Consider the following 21,570-nt stretch of genomic DNA (forward strand, 5'->3'; position numbering starts at 1 on the left):
AGCCGGTTAGACGAACGGCCTAGGATACGCTAACAGATTGAAATTGAATAACGAGCTCACGAAGTAAAGGGCTGGGAGTGTGTTTTATATGGGTTTGTAGATAGACTGTATCCAATCCTGATTAGATCTAAATGTTTGTACCAACGTGGGAGACGTACTACCTGTGGTTAAGTGTTATTTATTTGGTGATAAGCTTCGAGTTCAGCCGGGCCACCATAAGGTATATTTATTACCGACCATAAACTTCTAAACTCTTACGGCGGAGCGAGGAAAGGTCAGGTTTTTAACGTTAATCTAGCTTAAGTTGCATATTGAACCGGAGGCTTGGCCGTCGTTAGCCAAGGAGTTCAAATCTAATTGATTCCTCACAGCCCGGTTCATGTAACATCTAATGTGCAATTTTGGTTAGTATAGAACGCAGCCGTAGAGGTAGACTTACGCAGTACAACCCATCTGCTATCAAGTGCCTCGCTAACCCGCCGTGGGGACAAACTTGCAGGAATCTCATACTTCTTATAGAGATCCAGAACTAGTTTGTTTCTGCAGCATTTTGGATGTACCACGTGGTGTACGATTTAAAGGGACAACGCGTCTTGGAAACGTGCGTTTCCTTTGTTCGTACCTCCACAGTCTTTGTAGTCAGAGCCCTTTCTGAAACAAACGCCATTGCTCAAGAGCAACAGGGGGCCTCAACTTAAGTGTTACATCCTCTCTCTCTCTCGCTCTCGCTCTCTCTCTCTCTCTCTCTCTCTCTCTCTCTCTCTCTCTCTCTCTCTCTCTCTCTCTCTCTCTCTCTCAAGTCAGTAGGGTCTGAATGGTCAGTCTTTTGTTAAGACTGCATGACCTCTGACCTGGACAATAGCAGATCTCGCTCCTTCTCTCTAGAGATATGTTCTATCTCTCTCCAAGCACACACTTATTGAAGGCAACAAGTGTCATTTTTGACCTGGGTGTTTTGATAAGGCAATGGTAGCCTGCACAAAGGGACCCCCGGTGTGCTCTGTCTGTCTGTCTGTCTGTCTCTAGAAATATGTTCTCTCTCCATAAAATATTCCCTTAAAAATCCATCTGTTTCAAATGATAACAATGTTTTGGCAGTTACTTATTCAGCCAATGGTATATAATTGTCACATTTCACTAGTCAATAGCTGGAAGTATTATATTGTATATTTCATTCCAATATTTGAGGTATTTAGTTTGATTTTGATTTAAATATCAATATCTAGTTCATAACTACAGTTTCCGCACGCTCATTAAGTGCCCTCATCCTCTACGAATCAATAAATCCATAGCATTAAGTTGAAAACCATCGGTAAAGCAATAGTTTCTGACGCATAATATTTTGGCTATAGTTTTGTAACTAATAGAATTCAACATCTATGGGAGAACAATATTTATGTATACATGTGATAAATCTGTAAATCCACTTTGTTTGTACAGACATATTGCTTTTGGGCAACCAGGAAGGTTGTTCCACAGTTTCAATATGAAATATTGAAAAGTAATTAACGTTGTACAATCTTGTAACTCCCAATTCCTCGCTCTTTCTCTCTGTCTGCCTGCCTGTCTAAAGATAGGCCCTCCCTCACCCCTTAAATTCCTTCCCCATCCTTTAGTCCCTATCTCCCACCCCCCCTCATAAAGACCCCCCCTCATAAAGACCCCCCCCCCCCCTCTTCCCCAGAGAATAGAATGAACCCGACATTAGCTTCGACAACATTGTAGTTCATGTCGGCACCAACGATGCTAGGGCAAGACAAACTGAGGTCACAAAAAGCAACATAGCTAGGCTTTGTGACTTCGCCAGAAAGATGTGTCGGCATCAATTCATTCTCTCAGGCCCTCTACCCGATAAGGGTAATGATGAGCGTTATAGTAGATTATTGTCTCTAAATCGCTGGCTGGCCCTATATAGCTCAGAGCAGGGCTTTGGTTTCATAGATAACTGGCCCTCCCTGTGGGGTCGCCCTGGTGTGCTCATGAGAGACGGCCTACACCCTACTGGGTTAGGCGCCTCAATTATGTCAAAAAACATAGACAGATGTCTTAGTCAGGCGTGACTCATCCACTCACAGCACGCTGGGCTGCAGGAGTTTAGTAAACCTGCTAGCAACATGATAGTCTACGTTGCAGAGTCTAGAACAGAGTCTAGCACAGCAGATGGGTTAGCTGAACCAGGATCTATTGCACCAATTGTTTCAGAGCTGAGTGTTAACCAGACTCCCTCTGTAACTAACGCTGTACCTATATGTACGGTGGTGCAAAACTGCATGTCAAACGGCATGTCAAACCGCATGTTAAATCGCATGTCAAATCGCATGGTAAATTGCATGATGCATGACGCAACGCATGAAATTAACGCTGTACCTATGTGTACAAATCGCATGTCAAATCGCATGGTAAATTGCATGATGCATGACGCAACGCATGAAATTAACGCTGTACCTATGTGTACAGTCGTGCAAAATCGCATGTTAAATTGCATGACAGAGCTGAGTGTTAACCACACTCCCTCTGAAATTAACGCTGTACCTAGTACAGGCGTGCAAAATCGCATGGCAAATCGCATGATAAACCGCACGTCAAATCAAATACTAACAACTAACCGGCCTCCCCCTGAAATTAACACTGTACCTATATGTACGGTGGTGCGGCCCCGCTCTGTCTCGAGGTGTAAAACCCGCAGGCGAGGGCCGCGACCAGTATGTCCAACTCTGGCGATCCCACTGATCGCCTCAGAGCTGAGTGTTAACCAGACTCCCTCTGAAAATAACCCTGTACCTATATGTACGGTGGTGCGGCCTCGCGCTGTCTCGAGGTGTAAAACCCGCAGACGAGGGCCGCAACCAGTATGTCGAAACCGCGGTATCCCCTTGACCGCTTCAGAGCTGAGTGTTAACCAGACTCCCTCTGAAAATAATAAAAGGGAAGTACTCAGAATAGGGTTCATGAACATAAGGTCGCTTTCATCGAAGGCGCTCTTGGTCCATGATTTAATTATTGATAAAAAGATCGACATACTGGGGCTTTCTGAAACCTGGTTAAAACCAGATGAGTTTCCAGCCTTAAACGAAGCTACTCCACCCCATTACGTCAGCACCCAAGTATCTAGAGAAGTTAAGAAAGGTGGTGGAGTAGCCCTGATATCTAATTTTAAGCTTAATTTAAAGCCGAAGAATAGATATATTTTCAGATCCTTTGAGGTGCTAGCGCTCTGCACCTCAGCTCCTCGAGAAGCAAAACGAGTTCCAGACTCTTTTGTTTTAGCTGTAGTATACCGTCCTCCAGGACCGTATTCAGTTTTTCTGGATGAGTTTTCTGACTTTGCAGCTGATTTGGCCACATATTCAGACAATATTTTGCTTATTGGGGATTTTAACATTCACGTGAATAACCCGTCTGATGCCCTCACAAGGGCTTTTCTGTCCATTACAGATACGCTTGGCTTCAAACAGCTCGTCCAGCAACCAACCCACATCGGTGGAAACACGTTGGATCTCGTTCTGACCCGCGGTGTTGACATTTCGCAGCTAGTGGTCTCTTCCTACACCTCAGCTTTATCAGACCACTTTTTGCTCACCTTCCAGGTGGTGGTATCCTGCCCCTGCGACGATCAGCAAGCTACTTTCAGCTGTCGCCGCATCACACCTGCAACCATTACAGCTATGGAAGATAAGTTATCTGGTTCACTTGCACCTCTCTGTAACTATAGTGGTTCTGTGGAGTGCCTTACTGATGACCTCAACATTGCCTTGTCTGTTGCCATTGATTCAGTTGCTCCGTACGTAACTAAAAAACGAACATTGAAAAAACCAGCTCCTTGGTTTGATGCAGAAACTCGCATTTTGAAGCGAAATTGCAGGATCCTTGAACGCAAATGGCGCTCGACTAAACTTGAGGTCTTTCATCTTGCATGGCATAATAGTCTGATCACCTATAAGGGCGCGCTGACTATCGCCAGGAACGCCTACTTTTCTAGTATCATTAATTTGAATAGAAATAATCCTAAATTTCTTTTTGACACGGTGAGGAGTCTCACTCAGAAACAGAATCAGACCGTAGGCTCCTCGATCTCGGCAGGTGAATTTATGGATTTCTTTGAGAATAAGATTCAATCAATTAGAGAGGAAATTGATGCTTACCGGGCGGCTAATCCTACACATCCTGTGGGGCAGGATGGGGTTCTGCCAAATAGGATGGTGAATTCCGACGCAACTCTTTTGGAGTTTAAGGCGATTTCCTTGGTGGAACTTGAAAGGGTGATAAAGGCCTCAAAGCCAACAACTTGTGTGTTGGATCCGCTCCCTTCTAGGGTTCTTAAGGATCTTTTTCCAACGGTGGGGCCTGTTATCCTCTTGCTTATGAATCTTTCGTTTTCAACAGGAATTGTTCCTTCCAATTTCAAGGCTGCGGTGTTAAAACCGCTACTTAAAAAGCCTGGCCTAGATCCTGAATTAGTCAGGAACTATCGGCCTATATCGAATCTGCCCTTCTTGTCTAAGGTACAGGAAAGGATTGTAGCAAAGCAAATTGTTGACTATTTGACGAGGAATAATCTCTTCGAACCTTTCCAGTCGGGGTTCAGGAATTTCCACTCAACTGAAACTGCTATTACAAGAGTTGTAAATGACATCCTTCTTGCTTTGGATAAAAATACAAGCACAATGCTTGTGATGTTGGATCTGAGCGCTGCGTTTGATACGATTGACCATAGCACTCTTCTCCACCGTCTTGAACACTATGTTGGTTTCGGGGGTACGGCTCTTGGTTGGCTTGAATCGTACCTCACAGATAGAACCCAATTTGTGCTTCATGAGGGTGCAGAATCGAAGCATTGTAAGTTGCGCTTTGGCGTACCACAAGGGTCGGTTCTTGGTCCATTGCTTTTTGCAATTTATATGCTTCCCCTCGGTGACGTTATCCGCGGCTTCGGAATTAGTTTCCATTGCTATGCGGATGACACCCAGCTCTACATTCCTGTAGATTCCGGGGATTCTGCCCAGATTCAAAAGGTTGAGTCTTGTTTGGCTGCTGTGAAGGGCTGGATGTCACAAAACTTCCTACAGCTTAATTCTGGGAAGACGGAGCTGATGATTATCGGCTCGAAGCGGGACCGGGAAAAGTTTGAGGATGTCTCTCTGTGGTTGGATGGCTTCGCCATCCCACAGAGTGCATCCGTCAGAAATCTTGGTGTCTTGTTTGACCCTCAACTATGTTTTGATCAGCATATAAGAAGTATAACTAGAATTGCCTTTTTCCATTTGAGAAACATTGCAAGAATCAGATCAATGTTATCTGTAGTGGATGCAGAGACACTGATTCATGCGTTTGTCTCGTCAAGACTGGACTATTGCAATGCATTGTTCTCGGGATTACCGAACTCTACTATAAAGAGTCTACAGCTGGTACACAATGCGGCAGCTAGATTGCTGACCAGAACGAGAAAGTTTGATCATATTACACCTATTCTCGCCTCTTTACATTGGCTACCAATAACTTTCAGAAATCAGACTTTAAGGTGCTATTGCTGACCTATAAAGCCTTGCATGGACTATCTCCATTGTACCTGAAGGACCTGATCATTCCTTATAGTCCTTCTCGGTCTCTCCGGTCTTCGGGAGCCGGCCTTCTTTCATTGCCGAAGGTTAAAAAGAAATCGGCTGGACAGAGAGCGTTTGCCTATCGAGCCCCCTTTCTATGGAATAGGCTGCCATCAGCGATCAGGGAAGCTGACTCTGTGGAGCTATTCAAAGGGAAGCTCAAAACGCACCTCTACAATCTTGCATTTGGAGTGTGAAAACAACAGATGCGTAGTGAAGACTACTCTGTCTGCTTGTGCTTTTCTTATTACATTATACATTCCCACTATGTACTTTTCCGTTCTAATTCACTTTTCTGTCAGTTGTAGCGTGCTGCGGGTGCTGGACTGGATGCCTGGACTCTCCTCATGGATAACCGGCCAGAACCCCATCACCATTTTAATATGATGTACATGTATTTACCTGTATGCCAATTGTGGCACCCATTGCACTCCTGACCATCCCTGGAAGAAGGGATCCCCTACACTGCGTTTCTTCTCAAGATTTCTTCCTTGCTGATTCAAGGGAGTTTTTTCTTGCCCGTGTGGGGGCATGGGTAAAGGGGGGTGTCACAAATATTTGGCCTGTTAAAGCCCTTTGAGACTGTAATGGTGATTAAGGGCTATATAAATAAAATTGAATTGAATTGAATTGAACCCCCACCCTTCCCACATCACCTCTCTCTATCTCTCTCTCTCTGTCGCTATTTTTAACAATGATAACTTCTATTTGTAGTTCCCCTTATCATCCAAGGATCTCATAGGGCTATCTGTGTACATATAAATGTACACAAAGCGCAGAAACAGAGTGTATTAAGAACACAAATTGCGGTTAAGTGGTACCTTAAGCTATAAGGTACCACAGTTTTCAGCCGGACAGATAGAACTCAGAAAAGTTTCTGTAGTCGGCTGATACGTATGTAGTATGCACCGCAGCCATATTTGTAGTTCTTGGTAGTGCCCCCTACTCGTTAACACGAGATTATTCCCAATTACATCTCAACATCTCCAAATGTACCACAAATATATATATAACTATTATAAATCCCAACTAGACGACCCCCAGCTTTCCAAGTAGCCGATCTCTTGCATTTGTACTAAATTTTTTCTCTTTTCTCGTCAGGCCTTGGCAACCCGAGCAGTAATGGATGCCCGACATTCATCATTTTTAATCGTTAACATTACTACAAATATTCTCTTTTCTAATCAGGGAGTGGCAACACAACGATCAGTTGCCCACAATCATCATTTTACTTCTGTGCATAAAATATTAATTCTCTTTTCTCTTTAGGAGGTGGCAGCACAAGCATTATAGTTGCCAAACACTCTTCTTTCTACCACTCTGCATTGATCTTAATTCTTTCTCTCTCCAGGCAATGGCAGTATAAGAAGGAATGCCAAACACTGACAGTAATTATTTTTTTTTTCAGGTTGCTGAGCCCTTCTGTCTATTCAACATGCGTTTTGTGTAGCAAGACAGGTAGAGAACCAGGCTGGTTCAAATAGACACGGGGTTCAACTGCTAGAATAATATGTTGAATTAATAAATGGTGCACATGGTTTTAAACGGTGCCCAAGGAGGGAGTTAGCTCAACTGCGGTAGACACAATTACAATACGTTTTTTGCGAATATTAAATCTACATGGGTTAAATTCTGCTATAATCAGCTACTACATACGAATAAACACTGCGTGAAATGTTCAAAGGTCAACTATTGCCTCCATTGAAGCGATTGCAATAGATATAATATCGTACCACAATATGCATGCATTATCTTGTATTCAACAATTAGGAAAGCCGGATTCAAGAACCGAAAGAAGTCCTACAAAAGGGCACCGACCCAGGGGTCTTGCATCAACCAGGTCCCTATACGACAGTTACACGGTGATCTTAAAATATAAATAATTATCTAGACTCCACATCATGAACGGTTAGCCTTTAAAGTTGTCCATAGCGTGCATACCGCTCGTCCACAGAAGTCCGGGGTTATCCAGGCCTGGGGATTCTTATTAGAAGAGTTCTGGGATAACCTCCAATAGAGGAGTCCCCCCCAATAGAGGATCCTGAGGACAAGCGGTAGAAATGCATAGTTCAACAGACCTGACGAGGTCCAAAATAAGAAAGAATACAATATATATTTCATTGCAAACTATGAAAATAATAAAAGTCTTCACATAATCTATGGTTAATAATTGGCAATATTTACATTTAAATTACATAAGTAATAAAAGTAATCCGTAATTCATCATAATTTTGATTAACAATATACGTGTTACGTTTTTCTTTACACGCCAAGACAGTGGATACTCGATTATTACAATATATCACAACCAGTTTAATGGTCAACCAAAACGCACAGCCGTACGTAACCCCGACTGTCCCCAACTGACAACGTTACGGTAACAACAGAAGTATGATGCCTAATATTGCAATGGAGATTTTTAATATTAAGATATTTTGATAATGTTAAATTTAAGTTTTGTATGTTTGTATTTTCCCATGTGGTCTTGTCACCCTGTTATTCTGCAGGGTCGTTCAAAATCCTTTGAGGTTAGTGGAAATCAGTTCTCACTCTGTTCCTCTGTTGTCCAGTGTTGGTTTGGGCCCGTTATCCTTGATCCCCAGTGAAGCGCAGAGACGCAAGTGATAAGGAACGGCCAACCCCATATTTATGACATCTTAAGGAATGATGACTTAGATGCCCATATGGTTAACAAAGGCTTTTGGTTTGTTGTGAGGCAGCTGTCCTCAGCAACACTTCTGAATGTGTAAGAACTCCTGGCCACTCAGCGGACCTTTCTGCGGACCCTTTAGAAAATGAAGAGCTCCGCAGGAAGAAATCCCATCTGAAGTCTCAAATTGTTGAATAATATGCTTATTTTTAGGTCTGACGCATGTTATGATTATTCTTCGTTCGTGCTTTTCTTAAGAATGTGTATATAGAGATAAAAATATAGAATGAAAACAAAGGGTGGATTCATATACCATGTGTGAATGTCCTCTTGTGTGTGTCAGAGCCACCAAAATAATGGAGGTTACTCAACTGTTGCATACACGAGGGGATATTGAAAACATATCACATATAAAACTAAGATAATTAGAAAATGGTTCATTATAATTAACTTTCAATAACTTTGCTTTATCCAATAACTTCTGAATTTTTATTTTAGGCTCAGGTTTTGTTTTGTTTTAGAATATCACCCTATATTTAATGCCCAGATGTGCATATAGTGTAGGACAATCGGGTAGTATAATAAAGGTAGCTGTTGGAACCAGATACGGTTACAAAGAAGTGATATTGAACATACAAATTTTAACTTTCTAATTTCCCTTTTTTTTCATCTTTTTAGGTTTATAAGATAGGAAAGGGATTAACAATACATCTGCTCGCCAGGGACAACATAGGCTCAATTTAGATTCAGCAGTAGAGGGTTAACCTTTCAAATGCCACTGCTACTGCTGTAACACTTAGTTACAACGTCAGCGTCTCATAGTCTGATATTTATTTTTACTCTGATAAGTTACGGCGCATCTGACTCATGAAACATTTACGGTTTACTGCATTTAACAGCGTGGTCTCAAGACGGCTGCATAGACCCACAACTATCGACCTTTGGTTTTGTATGTACTGGTCTTCATATATCTTCATAATGGATTGGTTTATGTACAGATGATTAAGGAAAGGAACTTCAACTTGGTTGCACTACACCGTTGTTAGGATTGGTTAATTCTAATGCGCATGGCTGAAGCATGCGCAAGGAGGGATGTAGTGGGAATATTAAATCAAGGTTGAAGGTTGAAATCAGCTCAGAATAAGGAATGAGACACTCAAAACAAAAAATTAAAATCCGCACAAGCACTAAATAGATCAATTATAATACAAACATGTTTGAAACGCATACAATTTTCAGGTCCTATGTTTCCAGAAGCAAGGTGAGTACCGTGTATCACTCTGACACAGCTAACTTTGCACGTAATGCTTACGGTTAGATTCATGCTTACACTTACATTTCTAGGGTCCCATAATGGACTTCCATTAGAACAATTAAAAATAGAATTATAGGAAATGTTTTTGAACAACTAACTGCTGTACATGAGTTTGTATTTCTACAATAGAAACAAAAGTTCCAGAACCAGATGCAGACACACCCGGAGCCGATAAACTGCCTCCGCCGAGCAAGGAGTAACAGTCACATGAGGAGATCAAATAACGGCAGGAGTTGAATTGGTTCTGTTTTGCTTGTCCACCATATAAAAATTATGTATATATATATTGTTTAGATAAATTACATGTATCATAATCAGCAACACTTCGTTCAGTTTAACACATAAAGTTAAAAGGAATATATATATATATAGATATGGAAATGTTATTGACAGAGCAAGGAGGGATAAATGCGATGATAGGCACAACGTGTTGTACTTTATCCCCAATAACACAACTCTGGATGGGTTGCTGGCATAATTACAATCCCTCAGGTTAGAATTGGCAGAGAACTCCGGCATTAATGACCCTTTCACAGGTTGGATGGAGAATATGTTTGGGAGGTGGAAGAGCATGATCCAGTAAGTGCCCGTTGCGGGAATAAATGCAGAGACCGTGTTAATTGTCACCGGCTGCCGTTGTATTCCCTGTGCACGAGGGCTACTGCATCTGCTAATCCCCACAGCAGTGGGCGCTACAGAAGCGCCAAGTGCCATTCAGGCTTACATGGGGATCAGATATGATCCGATGAAAGTGAATGATACATCACCTGAGGGGCCCGATCATATCCAGCTGTAATATGTAGAATAGTCAACACCTCTACTATTCTAGTAGAAGCGCTTGTATATAAGATAATCAATATCCCGGATTTACTTGAATAACACATTTCTAACAACCATACCAGGCTGTTTGTTATTGTATAGTGTTGCGAATGCAACCCGTTATTTCTGAATCGCTGCATTGATAATGGTACTGTTGATCTTTGAGACGGTTGTTTACAGGCCACCTGTTGCTGACACGACAACGGAGAACCTGTTTGGAGATTCCCATGATGTAGGAGTAACCTCTCTGAGTTGAGCCCTTGACAAGGAGGGACGAGTCTTGGGTTCATGAATTACAGACCCGACGGCGACAGAAAAAACAATGACTACAATAATAACATCGCCCAAAACCACCCACATGAACCGGCGCACCAATACACGAAGATCACCTGAACCACCCAAATCCATGCCCAAACCACCCACATGAACCGGCGCACCAATACACGAAGATCACCTGAACCCCTCCCAAATCCATGTTAGCTTATCAATCCTTTTGAAATTTTAAAATTGTATTATGACCACCAATTTTTACGTTACTTTTGCACCTGTTGAATATTTTATGACCTTGTTGCACATAACCAAAAGTATTAGCTCAGGATTTCTTGGATAGTTTTGTTTGTGTGCTGTTTGGCCATGTGATTGTATGTTAACAAGATTTATGTTCATTGTTGTATTGTTAAATAATGACCTGTATTTCCAATAAGACCCACAAGGTGAATGCCGTCTCAGTATTATGGGGACGCGTAGTGGTTTTTCCCTCTCTTCAAGAGGTCTTTCCACGACGGTTGATGGTGTTGATGATTGATCCTACTTTGACTATGTTTTCGGTGTGGTAAATGGTGTTTATGATTTAAAATATTATTGTATGGTCATCTAAGATGACCAAGGAGGGACTGTTACGTATTTTAGGAACACAAGCTGTATTTCCCTCACTTAACCAATAGGGGGTAGGACCAAATATATAAGCCGTAAATACTACACATAGCCACAAGGGAAAGCAGGACATTACTGAAGGCTGCAATAGATACTTTAGCCACAGAGGGCAGCATCACAGACCAGGCGAGGAAAACCGAGGATTACGTCACACCGGTTCCTCTCCAAGTCTTCCAGTCCTCGCTGAGTCCATAAAGAAGCCCACCTGGCCATGAAAACATTAGAACTCTCCCGGCAGCGATTACCATACGTGGGTTTGTGGCTAGGATCAGCTAGGAGAACACTCTCGCACGTGCTAAGGCACATCTCCAATCTCTCTTTACTTCAGAGCATCAGTTTACCATACCGAAAATACTTTATACAAATAAAGTCTCGTTAAAGCTATTCCTTTGGATTCGACCCCTCTTTCCAAGAAGAACATTGCAGTCGTGATATTAGATAGATTATATAAATACCCGTATATAATATAGGCCTATATAATATAACATAATTATTATATTAGCCCATAATATAGATATAGAGCTCCAGGAGTCAGCAACAACCCCTTCTCCTCTATGCTATGGTTCCGTCTGACAGCTCATTGGTCAATGGGCAGCAGCTCATTTGCATCAATGCTACAGACATCAGAAACATGCATTCTGAAGGGACTGAAACAGAGGGGAATGGAGTGGCGAAGTCACGCCCCTTCCGGTAGAGCTCATGGGACCTATAAGATCGAAAAATATGAATGTCAATGGAAAGAAAATAATTATTTTCTGGTCCCCGTCTTTATATGCCCTGGATTACACATATGTTGTTTGTGGATTTAAATGATAATTTTTCATGCAAAGAAAACTAAAAATGTTCGTGAAGAAGTTTGATAATTTTAGGCTTTATGTGAGGCCGCTTTGTGAACTACAGCTCTTCGCTGCTCTCGACGCATATGATATACGTCACAACACCCGCCCTTGGAACTCGGCACAGAGATGGCGATCTCTCTGCCCCACTTCACCGATTTTTCCAAGGATAAAAGCATCGAAAGAGGTGAAAACCATTATAAGTCGGGGCACGTGCAGAGTTTTAGTTATGCTGATGGGAAGATTGTCGGTCTTCTCCACGCCAGTCGCAGGGAGCGTGACGTCACATACGAGCCGTGTAGGCCTATGTCTTTCTCGTTGTGTTTTCTCTACAGCCTTTATCTGAACAAATGCACAATAAACGGTCGAACTCTTTCCATGAAAAATTATCCTTTAAATCCACAAACAACATATGTGTTATCCAGGGCATATAAAGCCTGGGACCAGAAAATAATTATTTTCTCTTCATATTTTTCGATCTCATAGGTCCCATGAGCCCTACCGGAAAGGGCGTGACTTCGCCACTCCATAGCGGTAGACAATATTATTTTTCCTACAAGCTATTTCCAGCAAACAGCTTAAAAAACACGTTTTCTGGAATTCAAATACTAGGTTTACTGGTTAGGAAAACACCATAATATGTCTCCTTTAAAAACCACCAACGGACAATACATTTATCATGAGATGATGTTCTCACTTGCTGTGTGTATGTGTTTCCGTGTCTCTCTTCTTGTGCTACCACTTTGTACAGCTGACAACAGCCAACAATAAATAATATTATTTTTAAGATTAAATGTGTCTCCTGCATGAGATGTGCGTAACTGAATAGGGCCGTAGGCCTACGCTACTGTATGTTGTTATATTTTATAACATCTGTCTTAATGGTTGTACTTGGGGAGACAAATATTTTCTGTGGTGGTACGCGAACCACTGCCATAGTCCATAGATAATTAGAGTAATTTAATGAACTTTTAGCCACGGGTATGGGAAAAGAAAAGCGAAATATCCCCGTTGTCCTTCAAGGCTTTCCGTAGAGATGTGCAAACACTGCGCGCGATTTGTGAATTGTCCGTGGCGTTTCCTAGTAGTTGTGGTTATTACGGTAGTAAGTTAAAAAGGTAGTTTAGTTCAGATGTAAACGTTAGCATTCAATTGAATCCCAACATAAGGGTAGCCAACAAGCCATGACAACAATGTCTGTTACCAGGAATATAGACAGTTGATTGGAGATGCTAACAAATGCAGTGTTGTTTTAGTCCTCATTGAGTTACTGAAAGACGAAACAAAAATGGTGAGGAAGCAGGTGACAATTGAGCTCTATTTGTATGTCAATGGTCACGTTGACGACGATAAATAATAAACCTTTTAAAATATCTGCTCCCAGAGAAGGAGTCGTGCTCCAAGCCAGGTGGCCAAACGGAAACAAGCTGATGATTCATCCGAGGAGGAAGAGTGGAGCCCTTCCCAGGTGGGATTGGACAAGTATATGACGATAATAACAACATCAATTATCGTTTTATATTTTAATGATGTAATTGTGTTTTGGTTTTCCGCAGGACAAACAAACGAAAGGGGATAGCAATTCCAGAGAGAGTTATGTCGCCCCTTTCAGAAAGCCTCTAACGCAGCTGACCAACCCTCCTCTGTGTGTAGACAGCAACCAGCATGTGAGGATTGGTGTCTCTCTATCACGTCCTGTTCTACAGTTCAGTGATTGCTGACCTATAATCATCAGACAACTTAACTGACTTTCATAATATTTGTTTAGGAAGCGTTCATCCAAAGTATCCTTTCCAAACCATTTAAGATCCCCATTCAAAACTACACAGGTAAGGATCCTTAAACTCTAATTTTATGCTCTATATTGTACTTCTATCATAGCTACTTATGCTGGCTTGTACCTGTAGGTCCACTGGGAATCAGGGCACTAGGTTTGAAGCGTGCTGGAGTGAGGCGTGCACTTCATGACCCATTTGCAGAGGGTGCGTTGGTTCTGTATGAGCCCCCTACGCTGAATACTCAGGACATGCTTAAAGCAGACAAGTGAGTGAAATACACAGCTGATTACAGGTACTTAATGTAATATACACCATAACCTTATATTAATTGTGTCTTTAACCTCTAGGGAGAAAATGCCAGTGCATGTAGTTGTGGATCCAGTCTTGGGAATTGTACTCAGACCTCACCAGAGAGAGGTAAAGCCATTCGTACACTGTCACAACGATAGAATAATGTAAATGTCATGTATAATAAATAATATAATGATGGTTATTTTAACAATTTTAAACCAGTAATCAGTCACATAATCAAATGGTGCTTACTGAAGGCCAATATGAGAAATATGTTTTTCTTTATATTTCACTATACCGTACATCCCTTTGTCCGGTTGTTCGCTCTTTAAATAATTTGAGATGAATTTGACCAAAAATGTCACTGCCAAGTCTAAGTATTTTCATTGAAAAAGTATGGAATCTAAACTGTGTTCAGGGGGTGAAGTTTCTGTGGGATTGCGTGACGGGGAGACGCATCCCGAACTCTCCCGAAAAGGCTTTTGTCAAAAGCAAATAATATATATATAGTTAGCATGGACATGGATGCGGTGTCAGTACAAGTACCTGTGATGTTCCTCTTTTCACACTGGTTTGATGTTTGTGGTTTCCAGTGAGCTTCATGTGCCAGCATGGCCTGAGAGTGCCGACACCAATACTCATAATTTCATATGAAACCTTCCGTCTTCACGCTGAGGTCCTACACAAGGGAAAGGTTGGACTGATCATTTGCGATGAGGTAACTTGTTCAGCGCCTTCTTCAAATATCCACAGTAACGGCTCGAATGATTCTGTTGTTTAGGAGATTATCTTTGCCATTGCAAACTATAGGGTCATCGGCTTAAAAACTCTGACAACCAGACGTACCAGGCTCTCAATGCTATGAGCTCCCAGCGTAGAGTGCTAATCTCAGGCACCCCTATCCAGAACGACCTGCTCGAATACTTCAGTCTGGTGCACTTTGTCAGTGCTGGCATCCTTGGTAAGAGGCATCGTGCACTTGATTGAAATGCATACCAGGGTATTTTAATTTTTTCCTGATATCTGTCAATTCCATATTTTTTGTCTTTACCTTGCCCTCCCTCATACAGGTACAGCCCAAGAGTTTAAAAAGCGGTTTGAGCTTCCCATTTTGAAGGGTAGAGATGCTGATGCCAGTGATAAAGACAGACAAGCTGGAGAGGAGAAACTCAAAGAGTTGATCAGCGTAGTCAACAGGTGAGCTTAAAAAGTTAAATCACATGAAACCACAAAGCCCATTTTAGCAACCTTTCACAATGACTTTACAGTTCAATTTTCATTTTTTTGGCAATGAACTGATCCAGCTACTAATAGTGGAATATATGAAATGATTCATTATTTAATTATCCTGCTATTGTATCATTATAGTTGTCAGGTTTAAAAAGCAGGAATTAGATGGTTGACCAGCACTCTGACATGTCCATCTGCTTCCACTGGACGTCCCTTGCAAATATAACAGAGGGGAGACAGTCACTGACATTTTTTTTTATCTTATCAACCCTTGTAGAATTGGTTATACAGCAAAATGTATCTGTTAACTACAACACTTTTTTCACAACAGATGCCTGATAAGGAGAACGTCAGATATTCTCTCCAAGTATCTCCCTGTGAAGATCGAGCAAGTTGTTTGCTGCAGGTATTGTGTGTGTTTTTGTGCGTGTGCGTGTGCGTGTGTGTGTCTGTGTTGTAACCAGTGTCTATTTTGGTTTATTCCAGGCTGACCCCACTTCAGTCAGAGCTTTACAAGCGTTTTCTGATGCAGGCCAAGCCAGTCGAAACTCTCCAGGAAGGCAAAATAAGTGTGTCCTCATTGTCTTCCATCACAACACTCAAGAAACTGTGCAATCGTAAGTTTTTGCAATTTATCATAGTAACACTACCGTTTGTATTCTCTATTACACCAGTGTCAGATATATGACACATGGAATACATGTTACTATTCCATTCAAAAGTCAGCCTAATCAACATTTATGTCCATGAGATGCATATACACCATAGGCATTTATATATTGGATCAATACATAGAATATTGCATAGCTTACCCTTTTGACAAAGTAAAACTGGACAAAGCTGTAACTGCCACCAAAACCTACCAAGCAACCTTCTTCTGATGGCCTTTCATTCCTTTACTCATCTAAATACAAAATAGAAGGTTCCATTAAGAGGACAAATATAAAGGAGGAACAAGGTAAGAAGCGTTTTTTTTTGTTCCAGACCCGGCTTTAATCTACGAGAAGTGCATGGAGGGTGCGGAGGGCTTTGAAGGAGCGTTGGATATCTTCCCTGCCGGATACAGTTTGAAATCTGTGGAACCTCAACTTTCTGGTATGAATTATTAGCACCACAATGCTGTTCTAATTAGTTGTCTGAAGTTTGGTATTCACTTTATTTGGTGATAAATGTTCATATTTTTATCCCTAACCCCTTTAATAGACAATTTGGCATGTCCTATTATAGTGTTAACTGTGGGGAATGTGGGGATATGTGAATACATATTCAATTTTAGTTACAAAAAACCCAATGAAGGAGAAAAAGTGCAGGGTGTTATTTATATGGTCTAATGTGCACACAGCTGATGAGGATTTCATAACATTTCGATGCCTTATTTCAGGTAAAATGTTGGTCCTTGACTACATTCTGGCAATGACGAGGTCCACAACAAGCGACAAAGTGGTGCTAGTCTCCAACTACACTCAAACCCTGGATCTGTTTGAAAAGCTGTGCAGATGTCGTAGGTAACCCAAACCCATGAAGATGCCTTTTTAATAGTTATATGAAGTAAATGTCAAGGTTAATACTTGTGTTTCATTTGTTATTGTTTGTAGTTATCTTTATGTTCGACTAGACGGCACAATGTCCATTAAGAAAAGGGCCAAAATTGTGGAACGATTCAACACTCCATCCGTGAGTTACACCCATACATGCTCTAGCTTCATTCACAATAAATATCTGTGTAATTAAGTGTGACTCCCGTAACTCCTCTCCTCGTCATTAGAACCCAGAGTTTATTTTCATGCTGAGCAGCAAGGCTGGCGGATGTGGCCTGAATCTGATTGGTGCCAACCGCTTAGTGATGTTCGATCCCGACTGGAATCCAGCCAATGATGAGCAGGCTATGGCACGTGTGTGGAGAGACGGTCAGTTGAAGACCTGCTACATCTACAGACTGCTATCTGTGAGAAGAACCACGCACACACACAAACACACTTTTATATTGTAAGGTCTCGTGACCTGACAGTATGTAGCAAAATTTACCTTTTCCAAATGTAGCAAAATTGCTGTTCTTCTTCATCTGCTCAAACCAGCACCTATTTTACATACCGTCCGAGAAAGAGGTCCTATAATGTGTCCCTTTTCAGCATGTTTTCGTATTTCCACTTGGTTTCATTGGGAATTATACGGTGTCCTTTATATGAGCAGCACACACACAAATACTTGACACCGATTTTTTTTAAAAAGTAGGATAAAAAGATACTTGAAAAAAATCTGAAACAAAATTTAAGGAAATGAAACTGAATCGATGGTGTGTTGTTGCTATAATCTCATTTGACTGTATGTGCGTGCCAGACGGGAACAATAGAGGAGAAGATTCTGCAGAGGCAAGCCCATAAAAAGGCCCTGAGCAGCTGTGTGGTGGATGAGGAGCAGGACGTAGAGCGCCACTTCTCCCTGGGCGAGCTGCGTGAACTGTTCTTGCTCAATGAGGAGACGACCAGCGATACCCATGACAAGTAAAACACTGATACTCTATTCCTAATTAAAATGATTAATTTTATTTATAAGATAAATGCACATGGATTCCAAAAGGCCAAAGTGCTCTGTTGCTACTGTTTACATTTGAAGCGGGTCGCTCACGCTAAATGCTCTTCGGCAGAATCAGTAGAAGTAGTTGATTTTGACAAATTATATTGCTTATGGATGATTTAGTGAAGCAAGGCGAGGCCATCAACCAGACCAGCGTTGTCTTTTTTTAAAGGGGTGTTTGTGTACGGTGTGATGCATGTTCCGTAAAGTCCTGTAACAGTGTAATATCATCTCCCCTTCCTTTCTCCCTCTCGCCAGGTTCAAGTGTCGGCGCTGCGTCAACGGCAGGCAGGTTCGGGCGCCCCCAGAGGACTCGGACTGCACCGGCGACCTGTCCCAGTGGCACCACTGCTCCGACAAGAGGGGGCTCCGGGACCGGGTGCTGCAGGCCTCCTGGGACGCTGCCGTGTCCTTCGTCTTCCATCAGCGCTCTCACGACGACCAGAAAGGGTTGGTGTGAGGGCAGACTGCTCCTAGGTTTTCTTTTACAGAGTTGGACACTTGAGGATGCAAAGGTTAAGATCGAATCTTTGCCTAGTTATTTTATCTAAAACTTTGAAGAAAATGCCCAAATAAAAGCGAGGCATCATGTTTCATTCATGTGTCATTTTATGTAAATATTGAAAAAAGAAATTCTGTGACGGATTTGTTGCCCTTGTCTATAGTATATCTTAATAAAAAAAACGTATAGATCCTCATTTTACATGTTGTGACATATGACAATCTAATAATATGAGAAGGTTCAGCATGGAAAATAACAATTGACCTCAAACTTGACTGATCTATTTACATTTTCAAAATGATATCAGATAATTATATATCATTGTTGGCTGCTTTGCATACATGTAGTCTATACATTGCCTGCCACAACTGATATTTTGCCCAAAAGATTGTAAACGTAGGTTAAATTATGTCGTATTTGAAATTGGCCTCACCACACTTCAATGAATTTATTACAAACGCACTGTATAAAATTAACTAGGCGTGTGGAAATTTAGAGAAAAAAAGATAGCGGAAGTGGAGTTCTACGATTCCGATAAGTTACATTGCAACTAATCTGGGATCTAGCAGTCCTGTTACAACAGAACCGCTGGGGGGCCCCCCTCAGAGAAAAAAATTCAGCTGAGCCCCCCCCCCCCCCCCCCCAATGTTCTAAATACCTGTGTTTTGAAAGCTATCTTAATTATTTTACACATTTTAAACATCTCTGATCATAATTTTAAAACATTTGAAACATATCTTTGAAACGTATTTTTTAAACATATTTTTGAAACATTACAACATCTTTGTGCGTTTTTAAACATATTTCTTAACACAATTTAACAACTTTATCTAAGCATGTTTTAGCTTAACCTTTTTTAAATACATTTGAACATCTTAATCTGTGTAAACTGCCAGTTTACACAGATTCATTCAGGGTCCCCGACTCTGAATTTTCTGAGTCGAATCAGATCTGCCTTTTCAGTCCAGAGATTCGACTATTCGGCGGGGTTTGTTTACCGGCGTTGCTATGGTGACCTAAATTATTATAAGCAACTGAAAACGATGCCGGTTTGAAACTAAAACTGTGATTCTGAAAAAAGTATAAATGCTATCAAAATTCCGTTTCGATAGTATTGAAGATACAAGTGTGTAGATTTGTTTAATGGTTTGAACGATCGTAAACGGTTGAAAAATGAATGAGTTACGAATGTCTAGAAGTAGGTGTATCAGAATGGGCTGACGTCTTCAATGAAAACAGCTGTAAACGAAGCGGTATGAAACTAAAACTGTGATTCTGAAGAAATTTTAAATGATATCGAAAATCTGTTTAGATATTATTGAAGATACAAGTGTGTAGATTTGTTAAATGGTTTGCACGAAGATAAACGGTTGAAAATTGATTTAGTTATGTTCAGTGCTTAATTTAAATTGGGAGGGGGGGGGGGGGGGGGGGGGGGGGGGGGTTTGTATCGTGAACCTACGGACTTCAGTGAGGGTTTCATTCCATCTATACACGGGTGTACGCCTGCAGCAGGGGGCGCCAAAGTACCTATTCCCCACACAATGTTATGTCGTACTTCATTGATAACCGCTACGCAGCGCATTTTTTTTTTATACTGCTCGTGGCGCCACTAGGGATGGGCAAAATGATTCTTTTCCGGGAACTAGTTCTTTCAGTTCAGTTCACTATAACGATTCGTTTATTTGATTCGTTCGTTTTGATTCGTTCGTTACGTCAGATTACATCTTAAAAAAATAAAATAATAAAAAAACTTTTTTTTATAATTTTTTTTTTTTTTTAATTGGTCGTGGGCCCGGATAGGACAGTCAAGACCGCAGTCCGCCGTTTGGAGATGCCTGCTATATAGTATGTCGAACGTCCCACCAATATTTATACCACTTGCTTACTCTCTATATTTCATTCATGGTTTTACATTTATAATTTTATTTTACTTTACATTTAATTCTTCATTGTTCAGGCATTACAGAACTTGCATGGTCATAAATAAAAAATACGAACTGCAGTTTAATTTCTTTGTTTGTTCTTAAATTGACGTAGAATGGAGCAAAGACTCCTGGGATTGGGAAATGCGTTTATCCAATAAACAGATGGAGGTCAAGTCTATTTTCGAAAAAATGTAGGGGGATATATGAGTCGAATGGTATGACCCAAGATACGTCAGACAGAGAAAGCGCGCATATTCGACGGTACCGCCTTGTCATTGGTTTACCCAGGTGCCATTCCAACACCATTGCTACCTCTCATTGGCTGAATCTTTGAGAAAGTTGTAGACTCAATCAATGGAAGTCGCGGGGAGACGGAGCTCTGTTCGTTTGTATATTTTATTTACGTGACCATATGTTTGGTTTATGTTAAAAAAAAAGAATCAAAGAACCAGTTCTTCTTGTTTTGGGGAACCAGTTCTTGTCGTTCACGTTCGGGATTCGTTCGTTGTAACGAATCAGTCGCGACCGACACATCCCTAGGTGCCACCCATGTGATTTGCCGCCCCCCACAAATGACAAAAGGTGACCTTGGGTGTCTTGAAAGGCGCCTCTAAATGAAATGTATTATTAAATATGCCGCCCAGGCGACTGCCCGGTTCGCCCGTGCCTAAAACCGCCACTGCACACACACTCCAGCTGGCGGAGCGCACGTCAGAGCTTCCGGAGCGCGCTCCCCCTTGCTCCCCCTCAAATTAAGCACTGGTTATGTTACTTCTACAGTTGAAGTACGACTGATGATTTGAATCATCGACTTTCAGTGGTTTTTTCGGGTTTATTTTTTTCTCACGTCGCGCCCCCCCTGAAGAACTCTGGCGCCCCCCACAGTTTGGAAAACCACTGGCATAGAGCCTGGGCTGGAAACCAGAAACGGCAAGAGGCGGAGTTATGCCTTGCTTCCTGTTTCGCTACTGAGATATTTTACAGGGGAAAGCCAGTCTACACGTTGTTGGTTTAAAACTGGACGAACACCTTTTCTGCTGGCCGAGATTGTGCTGCGCAATTATGTGCCTACAGATCCCAGGCCATTGATCAAAACAACTATGGAGAGAAATAA

General features: G+C 41.6%; 1 protein-coding gene across 1 annotated transcript; it reads left to right on the forward strand.

Annotated features, from left to right (window-relative positions):
• Nucleotides 1-13,172: 13,172 nt before the first annotated feature.
• On the forward strand, nt 13,173-18,724 carry rad54l (RAD54 like). The gene is made up of 18 exons (XM_030371714.1): nt 13,173-13,444; nt 13,538-13,621; nt 13,710-13,820; nt 13,922-13,982; nt 14,061-14,196; nt 14,279-14,348; nt 14,641-14,706; nt 14,812-14,940; nt 15,033-15,183; nt 15,293-15,419; nt 15,784-15,858; nt 15,939-16,069; nt 16,437-16,547; nt 16,834-16,957; nt 17,048-17,126; nt 17,218-17,397; nt 17,790-17,953; nt 18,285-18,724. The coding sequence occupies exons 1-18, from the start codon at nt 13,442-13,444 to the stop codon at nt 18,484-18,486; spliced, it is 2,004 nt and encodes a 667-aa protein (XP_030227574.1). The 5' UTR covers nt 13,173-13,441; the 3' UTR covers nt 18,487-18,724.
• Nucleotides 18,725-21,570: the final 2,846 nt, after the last annotated feature.

Source organism: Gadus morhua, chromosome 12, assembly GCF_902167405.1.
Source record: "Gadus morhua chromosome 12, gadMor3.0, whole genome shotgun sequence".
Lineage (NCBI taxonomy): Eukaryota > Metazoa > Chordata > Actinopteri > Gadiformes > Gadidae > Gadus > Gadus morhua.

Excerpts from the sequence above, each read along its gene's own strand:
- rad54l (XM_030371714.1), top strand. Across the intron at positions 13,821-13,921 it reads GTGTAGACAGCAACCAGCAT|GAAGCGTTCATCCAAAGTAT; the intron begins GTGAGGATTGGT and ends ATATTTGTTTAG. Across the intron at positions 15,184-15,292 it reads TGTCAGTGCTGGCATCCTTG|GTACAGCCCAAGAGTTTAAA; the intron begins GTAAGAGGCATC and ends TCCCTCATACAG.